The sequence below is a fragment of the Geotrypetes seraphini genome, chromosome 16, assembly GCF_902459505.1.
Source record: "Geotrypetes seraphini chromosome 16, aGeoSer1.1, whole genome shotgun sequence".
NCBI lineage: Eukaryota > Metazoa > Chordata > Amphibia > Gymnophiona > Dermophiidae > Geotrypetes > Geotrypetes seraphini.
Genome location: NC_047099.1, coordinates 29,576,932 through 29,598,632, shown reverse-complemented (window position 1 = coordinate 29,598,632; position 21,701 = coordinate 29,576,932). Strand labels below are relative to the sequence as shown.

General features: G+C 40.8%; 1 protein-coding gene across 3 annotated transcripts in view; it reads right to left on the bottom strand.

The window, feature by feature from the left end:
- Positions 1–21,701, bottom strand: part of RNF167 (ring finger protein 167) — a 54,533-nt gene that overhangs the window by 26,282 nt on the left and 6,550 nt on the right. For all 3 annotated transcript variants that reach the window (XM_033924295.1, XM_033924297.1, XM_033924296.1), the window contains 6 exons: positions 18,832–18,906; positions 17,063–17,185; positions 15,736–15,823; positions 13,607–13,697; positions 6,815–6,920; positions 5,559–5,652 (listed from right to left, as the gene is read on the bottom strand). In XM_033924295.1, coding sequence (XP_033780186.1) covers positions 5,559–5,652; positions 6,815–6,920; positions 13,607–13,697; positions 15,736–15,823; positions 17,063–17,185; positions 18,832–18,906 — 577 coding nt within the window. The remainder of the gene's footprint in view (positions 1–5,558; positions 5,653–6,814; positions 6,921–13,606; positions 13,698–15,735; positions 15,824–17,062; positions 17,186–18,831; positions 18,907–21,701) is intronic.

The window sequence follows — 21,701 nt, the reverse complement described above, 5'->3', positions numbered from 1 at the left end:
GCCATATTCCAGTCGGGTTTTCCCCAATGAATATGCATTGAAAGCAGTGCATGCAAATAGAGCTCATGCACATTCATTGGGGAAATCCTGAAAACCCAACTGGAATATGGCTCTTGAGGACCGGAGTTCCCTACCCCTGGGTCTAGATAAAACACAGTTACTTACCTGTAACAGGTGTTATCTAGGGACAGCAGGCAGATAGTCTCACATGTGGGCGACGTCATCCATGGAATCCGGCATGGACTATCTAAAATTAACTGTCACTTTTGAAGAAATCAAGAGAGACTGCCCATTTTGCACGTGTGGGTGCCTTCCTGCCTGCTGCCAGCTCACAGGATCATCAATTCAGTACAAAGCTAAGAAGCAAAGAAAGGGAGGTGGGCGGGTTGTAAGAATATTTCCCTCTGTTCCTGGTTAACACCTGTTACCTATCATAACTGTACTTTATCCCAGGACAAGCAGGCGACATGTTCTCACATGTGGGGGACTTTCCAGCTAACAAATAGGTTTGGAAGGAAATTGGCTTCTAATTGTAGATTAAACTTTGGAGAACTTTGTGACTGGAATAACAATGGAGCAATGGTCCAACTTCATTAGCGGCTACTAACTTCTTCTTCCTGCCTCCAACTGTTCAAGCCAGCAGATTACTAGCAACAGCGCAGCAGGTGTGACAGCCCTGTCGGGGATGGCTAAGTGTTGGTTCTAGACCAAAGGAACAAAGTCCAAAAATTAAATCAATAAAACAGAAGATTTAACCCCCCCCCCCACAAAAAACACAAAACAAAACAAAAAACACACAAAAAAACAATAAAATAAAGGCAAGGCAAAAATTCAAAAATAAAAAAGTAGGGTTGATGACCTAATTGGCTGCCAACTTGTTGAATTAAAGTGATGAGCTGGTTGAGGGAGGATGTAGGATTGTATGGGCTTTGGCCTATCACACAATGAGAAAAAAAATTCTACATTCATCCCTAGAGTTGCATCTACTATGCAATGCAAAATTTGCAATGTATTTTGCATTTGTGTAATCCCATCTAAATACACTGACTGTAGCGTAACAAATGGGACGGGCCTCCTCACTGTCGGTCAAAATCCACATGAGGCATAACTCCTATATGAGGTGAAAAATAGCTAATCAGGGCAAAATGGAAACCAGGATATTGTTTTTTTTCAATACTCAAATTAATCTGGTTTTGTCCTTAAATCGTTTTTTTTTCCTTGGTTTGTTTTAGACTAAATTATATTTTAATTGATATATTGTTAAGGCATTTTTGTACACCGCCAAGACGGTTTGAAATAAACTTGAAACTTCTGTGCAGCCCTATTTTGGGGGAAGGGTAGGAGAGAGAGTGCAAGGAAGCACCCTGTTTTTGTAGGCCAGAGACAGATCCTGCACGGCACTTTTCTTTTGTGGTTTTACTAGAGTAGACATCTATGGTTTCAGTCCGATCACCTAACAGCACTTGCCTTTTTTGATGACAGAATCGCACCAGAAACAAAGCTACAAATAGTGCAAAACTAACAGCGTTCACCATTGCCAGACATTCCATGATGTCTCATGCATACAGATGAAATGGAACCTGGGACTTCTGAAAATCTTGTAACAGAGAACACAGTCATTTCCTGATCTCTTGATTGAAGGAGGATCAACAAAAGCAAAAATATTCCTGAAGAAACATCCCAGAGAATGGACTGATGATCCAGTTTTCAAGGACCTTTGGAAATCGGGTATCCAAACTGTCTGTTGTTTATGATGCAACAGAACAAGTCATAAGCCTCACTGAAAAATACAACGATACTTTGACAAAAAATAAAGAACAGAAGCAATTTGTTCTTTTGCTAGAAGTTTCCTTCTGCATCAAAGGAGGCTCTTAGGTCATAAACCGTTGCTTATTTGTCAAGTGCACAAGAATTACAATATACTGTTAAGCTTATGGTAGTTTAAAAAACAAAACAAAACAGCAAGGCAAGTAAAACTGTGTGCGTTTTTCATTTTTATATAAAGGAATAAAATTAGCCTTGTAGACAAACAAAATGTGTTAATTTTTTAGACTATCCTAATGACACAACTAGAAGACTGTGCCAAACCTTCCAATTTATAGTCAAACATTATCATACAATTCTTTTCATTTCAACAAAGGTCTTTAACTGTTCTGGGGAAAAAATGTAATATATTTATTCAAAGGGAAACCTTCAATATTTCTGTCAAATATTTCTTAAACATTTCTGATGGGGATATCCCAGTGGCTTTAGGAAATTCAAAACCCTAAGATACAGGTGCCTATCGAAATTCTCCATTTGTTTCATTTTCTTTTGAAGAAACAGACTACTATTAACAACTGTATTTCTAAACTCCTGGAGATTCTTAATTGTCTCCCTCCAATTGTTGGAACTGGTTAGAGTAGTTGATTTTAATCATGTCTATTGCCTTCGATAAAGTATCCAATTTCAAAGCAAACAAAGTGACTTCCTCCATCGATTTAACCGTTGAGGTCAGATCCTGCAGAGCCTTCCATATCGATGACAATGAAAATACCACAGAAGCTGAAGAATTCACTTCCAGTTCCAAGAGTCTCCGTTTCACAAGGGTTGATTATCAGCACACGACCCAAGCCCAAGGCTTGTAAATCAACCTCTGGTACACAGGACTTTGCCTTCGCCAACACAGCAGTTGCTGGACATGGCGGTAGACTAGAATCCAGGGGAGAGTGTGACGTCTTGCCCCATGGCATCGGGTGCTTCTTCGCTATACTGCAACAGAGTCAACATCCCTGAAGTCAATTGCCACCGTCCCGATGGCATATCATCAATCCTCTGCTGTGCCGGCAAGGAAGACCAGGCCAGAAAGAGAATAGCTTTGATCACCCCCTTCCCCTTAGAATGGGGCATTAATTCAATCATTCCGAATGGATCTGATGGACAATTAGGAATACCATTATGCCACTGTATAGTTCTGTGTTATGACTTATCTTCAGTTCCTTTCCATCATCATGTGCAACATTTCTTTCTCACAAAGAACCTTCTCACTGCTAAAGGGTGTCATGTCGCCATCTTGACATGCCCCCTTCTTTTTTTTTTTTACTTTCTTCCTTCTATTTTTGGCACAGATTTGGCTAAAAAGAGGAGGTGGAGGGAGGTTATAGGAAAGGAGGGAGAGGCTACTTTGTAATATTGTGCAAGGGATCTAAATGGGATACAGGAAAAAAAAATATTTGGTATTGATAACGTTTGCAAGATGCTGTACGAGTGACCGAGATATTAGACAACATTATGAAATGTCAACAAATTAATGCTTGATGTTGTGCACATTTAATAAAAGAACAGAATTAAAGACACTGGACTGTAAGTCTATATATGCCCTAGGTATAAAACCAGGATTAGTTCAGCCAAATCCATAGTATAGAGTCGACATTATTTCTGTTCTGTAGCATCAGAGAGATTTTCCCACTGTGCAGCTATGCATGAAACACAGACCTCCTCGTCTTTTGCCAATCTTGCTAAGCAGCTGAAAATCGGACTCCAGTACTTCTGCTGATTCAGACAGTAATGAGAGATCAGGTTGAGCCATGCTCACAGCACAGGCAGCCTGAAAGAAGAGGTGACTGTGGAGACAGCTCTCCCTGCTGGGAGACCAACATTATTACAATACATACACACAAAATTAATTCAATAAAAAGAAATTAGGTTCTTGATAATAACTTTTCCAGTAGATAGGAAAGAACTGACTCCTTGTAAACTGATCCCTTCAAAAGCTACTATCTTTAGACTCTCATTCCTTTATAGTCAGGAAACTGTCTCCTTGTATGCTTCTATTGGTATCCTCTCTTCCTTTTTTTAGTTCTTTTTAGTTATTTTGTCCTCTGCAGTCCCTGCCTTTAGCTTCATGTCCTTTTGTAACCCGTTCTGAGCTGTTGGAAGGATGGGGTAAAAATCTAAATAAATAGGTTACTCTATCCATTCTTGCGAGCATACTGCAGAATAATGTCAATCACAGCTTTTGAAACCTCCTCCAAGGAGTCTGCTGCCCCCGTCAGTTCGTTCCAAAGCATGCAAGAGATCCAAAGTAAAAGACAGAAGGAAAAGAGGGAAGTCTTCGAAACCAAGATTCTGATCTGCGACATGGTCTTCCCTACACGTTTTCACTAAATTCTATAGGGTGGATGTGGTAGCGCATGAGCATTCTGCTTTTGGATTCTCAGCTCTTGAAAGCAGGCCATCTTGAAATGGTGGCTTTTAAAGCCAGGACCTACTAGTGCTACCTGATTCAGGGAAATATTTTTCGATTCGATTCAGTCTATTGAATTGATTTTTTTAAATTCAATTCTATTTTCCTGTCCAATCGGGCATTTTTTTCAAACATCCTGGCAGGTTTATTTTGTAGTTTTTCACCCCACCCCCTTTGCCTTCTCCAATCCCATGTCAGTGTTGTGGTGTAAGCAAAATAAACAAAAAATACTTTTCCTCTCTCTGTTAGACAGTGAGCATGAGATAAGATCTAATACCATCTCTGGCAGGATATACATTTCAAATCTAATATATTGTAATCACAAAATAGAAAATAAAATGATTTTTTTCTACTTTCCGCTGCCATATCCAACATTTGTTTCTTTCCCCATTGTCTTATCATCTCTTTCTTTCTCGTCCCCTGCCTTATGCCCTAGGTCAAACCTCTCTTTTCCCCTCCATGCAGCATCTCTCCTTTCCTCCCCTCCATCATCATGTGCAACATTTCTTTCTCTCTCCCCAAGCACCATCCACCCTATGTCCAACATTTCTCCCTCTCTTCTCCATGCATGTCATCCTCCCCTCCACCATACAAAGGATTTATCCCTCTTACCCTTTCTACCTCTTTGTGTCATCTCTCCCTTCCTCTCCTCCACACCAATTCTTCCACTCCCCCCGCAGTGCAGCATATTTCCTCCCCTCCCACCCATGAAGTAGTTTTTGATCCCTCCCTCCCATCCTCTGTGCAGCAGTACCCCACCGACCTTCCCACTGTGAGACCTGACATACCTCCGAGGCCTCCTAAAACAGCAGCAGAGCTTTGAACAGGCTGTTTTGCGGCCTATCACGCTAGGGCTTCTCTCTGCCGTGTCAATGATGACATCAGTAATGCGGCAAAGGGAAGGCCGCAAATCAGCCTATTTAGAGCGCCACCACTACTGCTGCTGCTGCTTTAGGAGACCTCAGAAGTATGTCAGGTCTCACCAGGGTGGGGGTTGCTGAATCAGCAAGTCTGATTTTCTTGGACAACAAATCAATTCAGTAAAGTGAATCGATTAGAACTGGCGCATCGGGCAGTACTAGAAATGACCTACTGCATGAGAAATTCTGTTCTTTTTGGGACCTGCACATTCTCTTGACCAGGACTGGCCACTGTTGGAAGATTAGCACAAAGTACTAACATGAAAATTTACAGCACAACCAGCTGAGATTATTATTATTATTTTTTTTTAATGTAGGGATGTAACCAGAAGTGTAAGCAATAAAATATCTTGGTGGAAACCTTATACAGAAGTTATTACAGCAGTAGTTTGCATCACAGCACTTGATCTCACCTTTCTTAAATTTATGAATGGGCACTTTCTTCAGCTGGTCCTTGGATAATCTATTTCTCCTCAGGCGCTTCCGGTGCTGCACGCAACGAGCAATCTGCCAGAATACGAAATGGACAGCATTGTATTATCAAGCAGGGAGTTTGATATTACAGCCAGCACTGCTGTCCAATCGCTAATGAATGGGCTGCGCCTTTGTTTTCAGAGATAAAAGTACTGGCTTTAAAGGAGATCGGTGATTCTGTTAGATTAACTATGTGCAAGGTGGTGCTTACCATAAGACCCAGTCACATATTTTATTTGTCTGCTAGCTGCCCAGTTGAGTTACTAACCCCCCTCTTTTACAAAAGGTGCGCTAATCGATTTAGCGCATACTAAAAGCCAATGTGTCCATTATAGTCCATGGATGCGTTAGCACAGTGGTTCCCAAACCTGTCCTGGGGGACCCCCAGCCAGTCAGGTTTTCAAGATATCCCTAATGAATATGCATGAGAGAGATTTGCATATAATGGAAGTGACAGGTATGCAACTCTCTCTCATGCATATTCATTAGGGATATCTTGAAAACCTGACTGGCTGGGGGTCCCCCAGGACAGGTTTGGGAACCACTGTGCTAACGCATCCATGGACTATAATGGACGCATTGGCTTTTAGCATGCGCTAAATCAATTAGCGCACCTTTTGTAAAAGAGGGGGGTTAGTAACTCAACTGGGCAGCTAGCAGACAAATAAAATATGTGACTGGGTCTTATGGTAAGCACCACCTTGCACATAGTTAATATGCATGAGAGAGATTTGCATATAATGGAAGTGACAGGTATGCAAATCTCTCTCATGCATATTCATTAGGGATATCTTGAAAACCTGACTGGCTGGGGGTCCCCCAGGACAGGTTTGGGAACCACTGCGTTAGCGTTTAGCATGCACTAATCGATTAGTGCGTGCTAAATCGGCTACCGTACCTTAGTAAAAGGCCCCGTAAGTGTCTTGCTGCTGTGATTTCTGCTAAAAGGCTAGATGTGCCATGATCAGGCAACAGGGTTATATCGCTAACCTATTTGGATAATATTAGATGCTGCGAGACCAAAATAGACAGGAATAAAAGTGAAGAGGGCAGGGGCAGCTTATGCTACTTGCTCATCCAGTCAAATATCTGGTCTCTGTACTGCTGCATGAACCACACCAATGCAGCAGCAGAGAGAATTGTGGGCCCAATTTATATTCGCCTCTTCCCCCCCCCCTTACTACCGAGCACTTACCAAAATAGTGCACATGACAACGATGATGATGCCAACCACACCAGTGAAGGGGATGAGGTAATAACCCAGGAGGGAATTGGACTCAGGCACGAGGATGACATGGGCACTGTGGAAGAAGAGAAGCAGCAGAAAGGTCCTGAGGGGTGAATTGTACAGGCACACACGGTAATGTGGGGAAAGTAGTTCCAACACCACAGAGAGTAGCAGCAGGACCACGCAGGCAATCATTGTGGACAAGGGGACTCAGGGGCATGCATCCCCCCCCCCCTCACACAAGAGTCTGTCAGTTGGCACAAGCTAGTTGTTGTTACAAAGGGCTGCCCAGCCTGCATGCCTGCGATTCCTTAGTAATGCAGGGCTCAAGGATCATCCATACAAGCAGCTCTGAGTGAGTGACACCTGCAGGCCACTTCCTCCCAGCTAGTGATGTCACAAATGAAGAGAAGGGCTTTGTGATGTCACACCTCGGCTCACGCAAATCTACCAAGACAACCTGGAGACAGGCCAGCTTTCCTCAGCTCCCACACTTCTATCATCCTGCTTCTGCTATCAGTAAAAAAAAAAAAAAAAAAAAGCAGCCCTGAACATCTGGGAGCCAAAAAACTAGGACAGACTATAAATGAACCTTATTGGATTAGTTACCTCAGAGATATGATGCTGCTGGATGCATCAGGAAAAGGAATTGCTATGTTAGGGAGACAATACAAGAGGGAACTTAGTTGCAGAAGAGTATAAGAGAATCACTGATTGTCAGAAAGGAGAATACAAAGTTACTACAGAGTTTGGAATCAGTATGGATGGAAGAAGTCTTAACACACAGATTGTTGGCAGAGCCCTGGAATATGACAGGCTGGGGTCAATTCTGAATTCTTTAAAGAGAAAAGTCTCTGTATGTTCTGTCATCTGAACTTAAATAATAGGTGGGATATAAATTTTAGAAATAAATAAAGTATGTGTCCAGGAGATATCTCCTGCTGTCTACTACTGGAGAACTTCTACCTTACAATGTCCGTCTCCAGCTCTCCATTCATCCCTGAAGAGGCAGACTAAGTAGTATTCAGAGTATATAGGAGAGTGTGTGGCTACAGCCTCAGCACACTGGGGTTGTGGGTTCAAACCCCACGCTGCTTCTTGTGACCCTGGGAGAGCCACTTAATCCCTCATTACCCCGGCTATGTTAAGAGTACGAGCCTGCTGGGACAGATAAGGAAAAAAAAAAATGCTCGAGTATCTGAATGTGATCCTCCTAGAAACTTACTGATAGTGCAGAAGAAAAGTGTTACAAATAAATAAAGCTCATGCACTACGCTATAGAGGTTGATAACCTTAATAGGGCAGAAGAAGACTGCAGGGGGAAGAGGAAACCACCCACTGAGGTCAAGGGAAGACATCTGCTGAGAACTAGAGACTATAAGAATTCCCACTGAGAAGCCGACACTCCCTTTCAAAAGGCCAGCTCTTAAAAGGTGTATGAAACCTAGAAAGTGAGGGTCAATATTCAAAAGGCTCCTGCCTGGGTTAAACTGAGTAAGTCAGCACCAGGTATTCAGCAGCACTTAAACCTTCAGTGTTGCTATCACCACTAAGAACATAAGAAGTTGCCCCCGCTGAGTCAGACCAGAGGTCCATCTTGCTCAGATGTCCGCTCCCGCGGCGGCCCATCAGGCCTAGTGCCTGAACAGTGGTCCCTGATTAATTTTGTAACTTACCTCTAATCCCATCCCTCTACTCTTATCTGTACCCCTCAATCCCTTTGTCTTCCAAGTACCTATCCAAAGCTTCTTTGAACCCCTGTAGCGTGCTCCTGTTTATCACATCCTCCGGTAGCGCGTTCCATGTATCCACCACCCTCTGTGTGAAAAAGAACTTCCTGGCGTTTGTTCTAAACCTCTCCCCTTTCAATTTCTCTGAGTGCCCCCTTGTGCTTATTGATCCCCTTTAATTTGAAAAATCTGTCCCTGTCTATTTTTTCTATGCCTTCATGATCTTGAAGGTTTCTATCATGTCTCCTCTAAGTCTCCGCTTTTCCAGGGAGAAAAGCCCTAGCTTTTTCAGTCTGTCAGTATATGAGAGGTCCTCCATGCCCTTTATTAGCTAACCAGAGCAGCAACATGGCTGGCTAGTGGCAACCAGCTATCCCAATGTTACGTAGCAAGTTAATGGGGCACCAGTCTGAATTTTGGTTGATGGCTTAGTTAACTTCTGGATTGGTGGTCATAGCCGGATATTCAATGGCAGGAGCCGCACATGCCCTGGCATCAAACATCCAGGGTTAGTTCAGTCCACGGCCAGAAGCGGCTTACCCTCAATGATTCTCCACAAACAATATGGCTGCTGGACTAAATGGCTGTTTTTACGCTAAATATCAAATCATGCAAGTGTCTAACTTTGCTGTGGGATGCATACGGCAGAGCATTTACTGAATATTTGGAGAGTTTGTGCTCTGGATATAAACAAGGAATGACTGCGACCTGTAGGATTCAAGTTGCATAACAAGGTACTTCACGGCATTGAAGAGTCAAGTCCAGCTCTGAAAACACCACCACTATTTGGCATTAGAGGCATCCACTTTAACATCAGATCTTTTCTTAAGCTTTCTTTCCATCTTCACATTTTTCTAAAACACTAAAAGGCCAAAGATTTCTCACAAAAGACAAGAGCAAAATGTTCCGAGAGAACAAAAATCTTTTATTACAAGACAAGCAAAAGGAATCTCCTTCTCTGCTCCCTGCATTCAGACTATAAATGTGTAAGTGCAACATCTGTTGGAGTTTTAGTGCAGTGTTCTTCAACCTTTTGACACCTATGGACCGGCGGAAATAAAATAATTATTTTGTGGACCGGCAGTTGAAGAACACTGGGCTAAGTCGTAGGCCAGACCCCGCCCATCTCCACCCAATCTCTGCCCCAGACCCCGCCCCCATAATAGTACTAATTGTAACACCATTTTTTCCATTCATTTTTCATATATATATATATATATATATATATATATATATATATATATATATATATATATATATATATATATACACACATACACACATTAACAACACATAATGGTTAACCACAAAATTAAACTACACAAGCACCCTGTATGCTTCTCAACATTCATTCCTACCAGAACACAGATAACTGAGACCAAAAACTAAAAGTACTAATATATACAAACAAACCCTAAGGTGCAAGACTCTGCATGCAGTACAACCCCAGAGGAAAAGAAACAAATGCATTTCTTCCTGAATAGAAAGCTGATGTAAATTGATCACTAAATTAAAAAAATAAAATCATTCCCCCTACCGTTGTTGTCTTCCTCCTGCCATGCTGTGCCTTGCCTTCTGGCCTGCCCCCCAGTGTTATCTTCAGGCCAGTTCCCTCTTCTTCAGTGCTGCAGTGCAGAAAGCCGTGGAAGCTTTTCCCTCTGACGTTGCGAAGTCAGAGAGAAGGCTTCCGGTTCAGGTACAGGACGCGCGTAGGAGCCTCTGTCCACGGCTTTGTGCACTGCAGCACCGAGGAAGAGGGAGCCAGCACGAAGACAAAGCCGTATCGATCACACCGTGGACCGGTGACTGGGGCCCGATGCACGTTCCGACCCTGCGGACCAGCAGGAAATTTCTACGGACTGGTGGTTGAAGAACACTGTTCTAGTGATCGTAGGATACCAGTGCCTCTCTTCCCAACTCTGGATTTACTTAGACTCTTAACAGGGGACATATCTAAGCAGGAGGTGTTTTCAAAAGCTCTCTTCAAAAACGAGAAAAGAAATGAGAATAAAAAGAGGGGATTTTAACTATTTTGCCTATCTTTACCAGCTCAAGAGCTTCTCAACATTCCTTGGAACCAGCCTTCAGCCAAGGATACAGTGGTGAAAGTTTTCTTCAATTTAGATGGGCTGTTACAAAGGTGTACTGCTTGGCAGTGCACTTTTATAAAAGAACCAGTTAGTTACGTGGATGTTTTCCCCTAATTTTATCAAGTTTCAAGTTTTTGGGGTTTTTTTTTCCAATTCTTTATTTATTTTTCAATTTTACAAGTGTACAATATGACATCAAATTAATCATATATATCACTTGAATTTCTTTTCTAATATCATCTTCAATACATAAATTAAGCCCCTTCCCCAACCTCCCTTTCCACAAATATTATAAATCAAACATCTTACATATAATATATTCAAAAATATTGATTAAACCAATAATATATATATATATCCCCCTTTCCCATAGTTATAATTATACTTTTAATGTAAAAAGGTGTCTAATCATTACAATATGTTATCAATGGCCCCCAAATCTTTTTAAAATTATTATAATTCCCTTTTTGTCTGGCAATTGTTCTTTCCATTTTACGATTTCTTTACGATTGGCTAAGGCTCTCCCTTTTATTATTGATATGCACCAAACAGGATTTGTTGCTAAGAGACATTCTTCTAATAATACTAGATTGGCTTATCATACTCTAAATTTAAACAACAAAAAAAATGTTTCAAGTTTATTAAGTTTGTTGTACATGCAAAGTCAAGTACTTCAATGCGTATGACAATTTAAAATTAGGAGACAAAAAATGAAACAATTTTATACAAATAAACGTACAATGTAACGTACAAATAATTACCGATACAAAAGGAGAGAGGAACTACAATCTTTAAAGAAGATAAAAGTACAAAATATTGTAATGAGTAGACATCACTTTTTATGGGAGATTATATTTTACGCATTGGGGGGTGGGGGTGGTATATTTTCCATTGAGAGTTTGTTTTTTTATTTCTTTAGATAGGGCGGGAGGGAGGGGATTAATATTTTTATTTTAGATGATTTGGAAAAATGTTCAAGTGTTGTATTGAAATTATAATGATTATATTTCTGTACACTTATTGTATGTTTGAAAATGATTCATGAATTTTAATTTCAGTAGGGTGGGGGGGTGGGGATATATACTTTTGTTCTTGATGATATGATTAAGATTTTCAAGTGTTACATTGAAATTTAATGGATATATTATTGTACACTTGTTTATGATTTAAAATGAATAAAGAATTTTTTTTTTTTAAAAAGTACATTTAGGGAAAACACATCTGGAGGGTAACAAAGAATAATTTTTAAAACATGGCTAAGACTAAAGGAGAGGGTAAGGGAAATTGCGACTTATACATAAGGTCTGATTAAAATTAGGAATTTGAGCATATCCTCCTCTTACTCACAACATTGGTCTTCTGGCTGAGAGGCACATGATGTGGCTCTTTTTGAAACCTGGTGCCTTTTCAGCCAGATGTCACCGTTAGGTAATTCATTTCTTAAAAATGATTTTTGATGCTACAACTGGCTGGTCTTGAATGTCAAGCTATTACCAACTTGGATTCGAGACAAGGGTCTTTATTTTGTAAATGCTGGTTACCGTTCTGTAATACTCTGAAGCCCACAGCAAGAAGCAGATTATTCAACTAGTACTTATTTGTTTGAAGCTACCGTAACCTCTTTTGTTGCTGCTGTTCCTAGATTGAGTTGGGAGGGCAATGGGAGTTTCTGTATTTCTGTAATGGAGATAAGATGTAACTCACGCTATACCTTATTTGAATTAATAAAAATGATTTAAACATACATCATTTTCCATTGACAGTATATTTATACTTAGGGGGGATGCTATGAAATTTTATTTAAAGTTTAATCATTATAATAAGATTACATTATTTATATGATACTTTTGATTGGAATATATTGAGGGAAGGGTGGGTGGGAGGGGATTAAATTTATGTTTTTACGATGATAATAGAAGGAAATTCAAGTGTTGTGTAAAAGTTTTAAATGATATAATGTTGTGCGCTTGTTGTAAGATGAAAAATGAATAAAGAATTTAAAAAAAAAAAAAAAAGATTTAAAACAAAATTTTTTTTTTAAAGCTTTGCCGACACTAAAAATCACATCAAGGTCTGTGAGGGGGAAGCTCAAAGTGCCTAACTTGGCTCACAACTTGCAAACCAAATATAGTGTAATATGTCAAAGAACATGTCACATTATATGATGTTATAAGGCGCTCTCAGTGTGAACCCTCAGTGATAGGAGCACAGCTCCGACACTTCACTTCTGGGCCAAGGCCATAAGCCTCCACCCGCACACCATCATCGAGCGCCCTGTGTGTGCAGAAATCAAACCAATCAACAATCAAAGTGAGTAAATGAAACTCAACACAAGCAACCTGAGCGACCCCCACACAAACCCTGCCAGCCAAACCCCCTCAAAAAACTCACACAAAATCACAAACAAAGTCAAAAACCATACCAAAAAGTGAAAAACATGTCCAAAAGAAACAATACTTATCCAAGGCTGAAGAGCTCATCTGTGCGGTTTCCATTCTAAAAGCAAAAAATTACCAAAAGAACCCGACCACTTTTGTGCATCCCCATGAATTATCTAAGAAAAAAAAATTCTTTATCAACTAGAACTGTAGCTTTAAACTTAAAAAAGCAATGTAAATTAGAGACTGACGAGGAGACAAATTTATCCCCGTCCCCGCAGGAATTCAATTTCCCTGTCCCGTCCCCATGAGTTTTGTCGCTGTCGCTGTCCCTGTCCCATTCCTGCAAGCTCTGCCTTTCGAGGCTTGTGCAGATGGAGACAGGGCTGGCAGAAACGGGGCAGGGGCATAGACGGGGACAAATTTGTCCCCGTGTCATTCTCTAATTGTAAATCAAACATCTCGCTAAGGAGACTGGAATCAGCCAATGCGCTCATCTGCTGTGGGGGAGGTCCCTTTCTTATCACCCCCCAGTATGTGTAGCTTCTGAAATTTACATACCCTTTGTAATAGGTGAAGTTGGCAGCCAGGGAGTTACCACTGCTTTCACCCACAAAAACCGATGGGATTTGGATCTGCTGCTTTATTGTTTCTGCAGGGAAAGAGAGAAAGCAGGTGGCAGTACACTTGTTCTGGTTGAATTCTTCTCACACGTTGAGAAGGATCTCTATGCTTTACAGTACAGGAGAGAGGAGTTGCACCCATGGCAGTGCCATTAGCAGTAGAGTGGGGGGGGGGGGGAGGGTGTCAAACCTGCTTCAGTGCACTAGCTTTCTAATACTCTGACTAGTACACCATTACAAAAAGTAGGTGCTCATCAGGGATGCTAAGGAAAGATTGCTAATCTTCTGTCTTGTAAACAGGAATGGTAGTCCTGACCAGCGGGTTAAACCCTCATCAGCCATGAGGGGTGTAGAGAGCCCACCGTTTTGTTTTGGAATCTCTCAGAGAGAGAAAGAGATAATGGCTACTGCGGATGGGCAGACTAGATGGGCCATTTGGCCTTTATCTGCCATCATGTTTCTATGTTTTCATTCTCCACCTGCCATCACTCTGGGATGAGCTCCACCCCCTCAATTGGTACCAAAGCTTCTAGCGAGCCCTCGAGTGCAAACATAAGAGAGGGGTGCAAGGAAACTCCCTGAAATGACATAAGTCTGTTCTCTCTAAATATAAAACATTAAACAACAACACTTTTAAACCACTATAAATGAAACAAAGAAGGTGGAAATGAAAGGAACCGCCTCTAGTGTGCCATCTGCCCCAATAATAGTTCTGTTGCTCTTACAAGTCAATTCCTCTTCATTCATGACCCTACAGGGTAGACGTTAGAAACAAGACATAGAAACAACGAAGGTAGATAAAGGCCAAAGTGCCCATCCAGTCTGCCCATCCGCAGCACCACTATCTCCTCCTCTCCCTAAGAGATCCCATGCACCTGTCCCACGCTTTCTTGAACTGAGACACAGTGTCTCCACCACCTCTACCGGGAGACTATTCCATGCATCTAACACCCTTTCTGTAAAAAAGTATTTCCTTAGATTACTCCTGAGCCTATCACCTCTTAACTTCGTCTTATGCCCTCTCATTCCGGAACTTCCTTTCAAATGAAAGAGATTTGCCTCATGCACATCTGTCACAACAGGTATTTAAATGTCTCTATCATATCTCCCCCTCTCTTGCCTTTCCTCCAAAGTATAAACATTGAGATCTTTAAGTCTGTTCTCATATATCTTATGATGAAGATCACTGACCATATTACTAGCCTTCCTTTGGGCAGATTCCATCCTGTTTTATATATCTTTTTGAAGGTGCAGTCTCTAGAAACTAAAACCAAAGTAAAGCTTAACTTTAAATAGCGGGTCATCAACCTAAGGAAGCTCAACTCGGTTTACAACAATTACATAAGAACTGAAAGAAATAAAAATAGAGGTTTCAAAAGAGAATTAATTGTCAAAATGGTTAGGAAATAGAAAAGTTTTTAGAAATTTACGAAAAGATCAGAAAGGACTGGAGCTCCTCAAAGTTAAGGGGAGTTCATTCCATAGTTGCAAAAGTTTAAAAACCAAAGATTGACTAAAGATCTTAACTCCTTTAATTCCTTTTCTGGAAGGAAGGGAGGGTTTGAAATGTTGGATGCCTCTTGCATAGGAGAATCTGTAAACGCTCCATAATAAGGGAGCGAGGGGAATAAAAATATATAAAATTTTGAAAGAGATGCAAGCACATTTGAATTGAATTCTAAGAGAAACCGGGATACACAACTGCCGGTTTAGACACATAAACACAACTGCCAATTGGCGAAAAAGTAAGAGAAATTATCCCCCCCATTCCAACTCCATTCAAAACCAGCAGCAGCTCTCCATTAACACAGCAAAATTCCCTCCCCCTCCAATTTCAGTTCTGCACCCCCCTGCCACCCTTTGCTATTTCCAGTCAAAGAGGGCGGCAGCTCTTTGCTGCATGGTCTTTGTGCCTCCCCAACCCCATGTGATTGCACAAGTCTCCCACCCCTAATTCCATCCTGAGGAGACAACAGCTGTCCTGTGATACAGCGCTCTCTCCTGTGTCCTTCAATCCATTACTAGCTGGAGTTGTAAGATTCTTTAAAAACCTTTCCTTGCACTCACCATTGTTCCACATCATGGTCAACAGGCTCTCCGAATTCACATTATGTACAATGACTGCTTGATAACCTACTAGTTGAGCGTGAAGCACCTACAAAGGACAAAAAAAAAATCAGCACCTCTTACTGCAAATAAAGAAGTTATCTAGGGACTTTTTAGAACCAACTGCATCTTTGGGCTCCCAGCTCAATCAGAGCTAGCATGAATATCTGGCACTGTAAAGTAGAGCAGTGATTCCCAACCCTGTCCTGGAGGAACACCAGGCCAATCGGGTTTTCAGGCTAGCCCTAATGAATATTCATGAGAGAGATTTGCATATGATGGAAGTGATAGGCATGCAAATTTGCTTCATGCATATTCATTAGGGCTAGCCTGAAAACCCAATTGGCCTGGTGTTCCTCCAGGACAGGGTTGGGAACCACTGAGGTAGAGAATGACACGGGGGACAAATTTTTTCCCGTCCCTGCGAGTTCTTTTCCTGTCCCCACCCCAATCCTGCAAGCTCAGTCCTCATCTGCACAAGCCTCAAACGCTTTCAAATCCTAAGTAGCAACATTCTAGAGCTACTCTGTGATGTCATAATGCCTCAATCCACCAATGCCTAAGCTCCGTCCTCATCTGCACAAGCCTCAAACCCTTTCAAATCCTAAGTAGCAACATTCTAGAGCTCAGATTGTGATGTCATGATGCCTCATTCCACCAATGCCTAAGCTCCGTCCTCATCTGCACAAGCCTCAAACCCTTTCAAATCCTAAGTAGCAACATTCTAGAGCTCAGATTGTGATGTCATGATGCCTCATTCCACCAATGCCTAAGCTCCGTCCTCATCTGCACAAGCCTCAAACACTTTCAAATCTTAAGTGTTCGAGGCTTGGGCGGTTAAGGCAGAACTTACAGGAATGGGGCAGCGTCAGGGACGAAACTCGCGGGGACAGGGAAATTGAGTTCCTGCAAGGATGGGGAAAAATTTGTCCCCGTGTCATTCTCTACTGTAAGACATTTGTTACTATTGTCCAGGCATTTTCTCTCATTTTATATCCCTTATCAGGCTGACTTCAGTTATTGCAAGACAGTTCTTAGCCAAATATAAACATACCAGGGCTCTCTTCTAGAAATCTGCAAACAAGGGTCATAATCTCAGCCACTAGGAGCCACCACTGTGGTATGACTGGAATGTCAATTTCCCACAAAGGCTTTTAAGCTATACTTCTGCAGCATCTCCAGACCTGGAGCTGAATCCAGGTGTTCTGCATGGCTATGCAAAATGTTACTGTGCCAACGAGCATGAATGAGTTTTTATTCACAAGAAGACAAGTGAGCACCCACTGACCTTCACATCAAAGTTGCATTCGTATCGTCGAATGAGAGCAATGAAGGAGTCATTGCCCGATGCTGCCGGGGGACCTTCAATGGGTGTGCAGGCATTCTGAGGATTTGCTTCAACTAAGAAACCCTGTAAAGAGCAGCAGCAAAGTCAGCAAAATAGTAGCCCTTCCTCTACAGAGCAAGCCATGGTATGATGTCCTGCTTGTCTACTAGCCATCCCCAGCTCTCTTCAAAAGACAGAAGGGGGGCGGGGGGGGGGGGAGGGAGATTCCTCCTTACCTACCCACAACCTTTTTTTTAATATATATTTTTATTGAAAGTGAAAGAGGTCACAACCAGACAAAATACAAAACTCGGCAGCAAAAATGCAGAAATGTGCAAATATCATAAAGAAACAACAAGATCAACAACCTTTAATCCCTTCCCCAACACAAAGAGGAAGGTGGCATTCTCTCCGATTGACAGTGAAATAATATTTTTAAAAAAAAAAATATCTTTTTTTAATAACAAGACTAAAAGGGGAAAAATGTGAATAGAGGACACCCAATTGATATTTATTACTTTCAATGATTCTTATTTCTTTTTTATTATTATTATTATTCTTAGTTGAAGTAATGGAGTAAGAGGGGAGAAGCTGTAAACAGGGAGATATACAAAAAGAGGGGAGATGTGGGCATGGATGGGAGCATAGGAACAGGGACAAAGGGGAACGCTTTATGGGGGTGGTATATGGATGCAGTCAGTGGGGCAATGCCAGACACAAGAGGGTATATGGATACAGAAGATGGCTAGACATGAGAGAGAAGAGGAACGCAGGAGAGAGATGTTGGATTTGGGAGGGGGGCATAGGGACACAGAGGATCAACACTGGGTACGGAGAGGATAGGGACACAGAATAGTGATGATGAAGGCAGGGCGATGGGCACAGGGAAAATATTAGAAAGGGAAGTATAGGAGACAGAGAAGGGAGATGCTTACTGAACTTGTGGGAAAAAGACATACATAGAAATGGAAGATGAATGGTGAGCATGGAGAAAGAAAACATGTTAAATGGTCAGGAGACAGATGGAAACGGAAACTAGAGCCTGAGAGCAATGTGATGTGAAGAATAAAATGACCAGGTAGAAAAAAAAAAAGATTTTTTTATTTTGGGATTAGATAGAGCAGATACTGGATGGCAAGGGGGAGAGAGACAGAGGCAATACTACCTAGGTCAGGGGGTAGGCAATCCCGGGAGAGCCGGAGCCAGGTAAGGTTTTCAGGATATCCACAATAAATATGCATGAGATAGATTTGCATCTCAAGGAGGCAGTGCATGCAAATCCATCTCATACATATTCATTGTAGATATCTTGAAAACCTGACCTGGCTCGGCTCCGGCTCTCGAGGACCGGAATTGCCTACCCCTGACCTAGGGGAAGACAGGAAGGGACATGGGCGAGAAAGAGAGCGTGTTAAGTGTGCTCTCCGAATGTTATGAAATATTAAATATGACCCCCCTGATAAAAAAAAAAGGCAGGAGAAACCTGTCTTTTGCTATGCAAGATATTTTTGTGTTACTTCATGGTTTTTGCATTTGTTCTTTGGATACCAACGACAGTGCTTAATGTTATCTTATCAGAAATCCTTTTAAGAGTTTTTTACAGATTGTACTGTATGCTTTTTGTTCACTAATAAATTATCTTGCATTAAAAAAAAGAGAGGAAGAGACAACTACTGAAATCCTTTTCCACCCTCACACGTGGATAATAAAGACATAGCATCAAATTTTACCTTTAGCCCTTCCTTGGGCAGGGAAGCTCCAAAAAAGGCTGGCAGGTCATAAAAAACCATGAAGGAATTGGAATACTGGAAAGAAAGAAGGTGGAAAGTGAAACGTTGCCCATGTCGGTACAAATGCAGCGCTTTCCTATCCACGCAACCGATGTGCATTCTTGAGAGCTCACATATATCTTTTTTAGAGGAACTTTATGACAGTACAAGAAAAAGAATCATAGCCTGCAGAGCAACTATTTTTTCTCCAGGATCACATGAGGGTTTTTTTTAAAAATCTTTATTCGTTTTCATATCTTACAACAAGTGTATAATATTCAATCAAAAATACATTTTACAAATCACTTGACATTCTTACTTATAATCATCAAAACATAAAAGAATCCCTCCCCACCCATTAGTAATAAACCAGTTTAAAACAAATATCATATATCCCAATCCCACCCTACTTATAACCTTATATAATAAAAAAAGGGGTGGTTAAGGTGTCTGATCATTAGAATATGTAATCAATGGCCCACACATGAGGTATTAAAACCTTGCATAATCTTGAAAAGAAATACAGTAAAACCATAGATTGCAAGTAACTTGGATTGCAAGTGTTTTGCAAGACAAGCAAAACATTTAATTAAATTTTAACTTGATATACAAGCAATGTCTTGCAATACAAGTACATACAGTATACACACATCACAACTGAGTCAATGGTTCTTCTCTCTCCGACGCTGCAAAAGTGTAGTGACTGTTCTAAGCAAGCAAAGTCTTGCAATACGAGTACATACAGTATATATGTGTCACATCATCACAACTGAGCCGATGGTTCTCTCTCTGACGCTGAGAGAGTGTAGTGACTGTTCTAAATGAGCGAGGTCATGCAATACAAGTACGTATAGTATAGTATTTTGTATTAAAGTTTTGGAGTTGTGGAACGAATCGTTGAGTTTCCATTATTTCCCATGGGGAAATTCGCTTTGATATATGAGTGCTTTGCATTACAAGCATGCTTCTGGAACAAATTATGCTCGTAAACCAAGGTTTTACCGTACTATAAAAAAAATTTTTAAACTAAGTTAACAGAGCTGACAGAAACCAAAGCTAACCAACAGTATGGAGTTAACAAATATTGATGAATGGAGGTGAACACTAAGGTGCAGATAAGTGGCGATTAAAATAAAACACAACTCTGAAGAGAGAAGTGAGTTTTAATTGCTGACAAGAAAAAAAAAATAAATCAACTCTGAAGAGAGAAGTGAGTTTTAATTGCTGACAGGAGAGAAATGAGTTTTGCTGACAGGAAAAAAAAAAAAGAGCTACTGGGATAAAGTTTGGTCATCCATTTCTGAGTTACTTTCTATATCTTATAGACTAGTTATTTTTTGGCACTATTGATATAGATGTTGAGTTAGATACTTATAAAGTCCAATTACTGAAAAATCTAGTTATGATAACTATTAAATCAATTCTTTTTCACTGGAAAGATTATTCTAAGCTGGATTACAATAATTGGTGGAATTCGGTGTGTTTATATGCTAAATATGAAAAAAAAATGCTTGCAGTTAAGTGTGGCAATTTGAGAAGATTTAACAAAATATGGGAATCTTTGCTTAAATGGGACAGTAAGGGAATTTTTCAAGTACCTTTCTTATTTCTAATCTTAATGTATATTTTCTGTAAACCGCTTAGAACCTAACGGATGTAGCGGTATATAAGAAATAAATTACATTACATTACATTTTGGGACAGTTAATATGATACTCTTACAGCATATCACGACTAATGTTTTCTATTTATTGTATCAGCATTGTCCATTTGTTTCTATATATTATGATTTTTATTTAAAATCTAATAAAATATTTATGAAAAAAAAAAGCTCTCACTCACAGTCCCTAATATCTATATATAAGCTCTGGTAGAAATGGAAAGAGCAAAAGACCAGGAGGCAGGATACAATGGGGCCGATATTCAGTCTGCGATTGTCAGTCCTTTTTAATCAATTGACAGCAGCAGGCAGAATTAAACCCAGATATTCAATCCCAAGACATGTCAGGGCACCAGTTGGAATCAGCCATCAACCTGAAAGTTGTGTGGGTGCTGGCCAATAATCAATATTTGCATCTACACAGTTAGATCTGCCTTTTGTGTGCTCCTATCTGCCTGATTAGCTATCCAATGACTATTCTGGTCTCCTGCAATTCTCATTGACTTCATTTGGCTCACTTTAAAAGCTAAGTTGGCTGTGGTTTCATTTTGCATCTTGGGGATTAGGCTGGGGAGGACTCTATGAGTGGGTTTTCAGTTTGATTCACTCTCTCACTTAGTTCACTGTTTGTGACTTATTCATTGTTATTAATGCCGCACAGTTGATTTTGCACACTAGGGACGCCCGATGATGGTGTGCAGGCGGGGTGATTCACCTCCGTCTTTGTAAGTGGAAGCGCTGGAGTTTGTTCTCCCGTCGCTAATAACCTCACACTGAGAGCGTCCCTACTCCTTAATTGACATAGTTGTGTGGTTTGGTTTGTTAGCAGTGATTAGCTGATACACACACTCATAGAGTCCTTATTGACATTTTTTGCCTTCTTTTTTGTATCTTTTTAAGCACCTTTTGGCAAAGGTAGAGGAGTTTATAGTATTGATTAGCTATCTGGGCATTGGTGCGGAGAAAAATTAACACCAGACGTAACACACTTTTCTCAGTCACAGCTCCTCAAATTTGGAAATTATTACCGGCCTAGGTAAGGGTGGTAAAAACCCTTGACAAGTTTAAAGAGAAATTTAAAAAAGTTACCTATTCAGGGACGCTTTTGAATAATACCTTTTTTGTTCTCTTTCCTATTTCGATTGGAGTTCCTCCCTTTACTTTCCTCTCA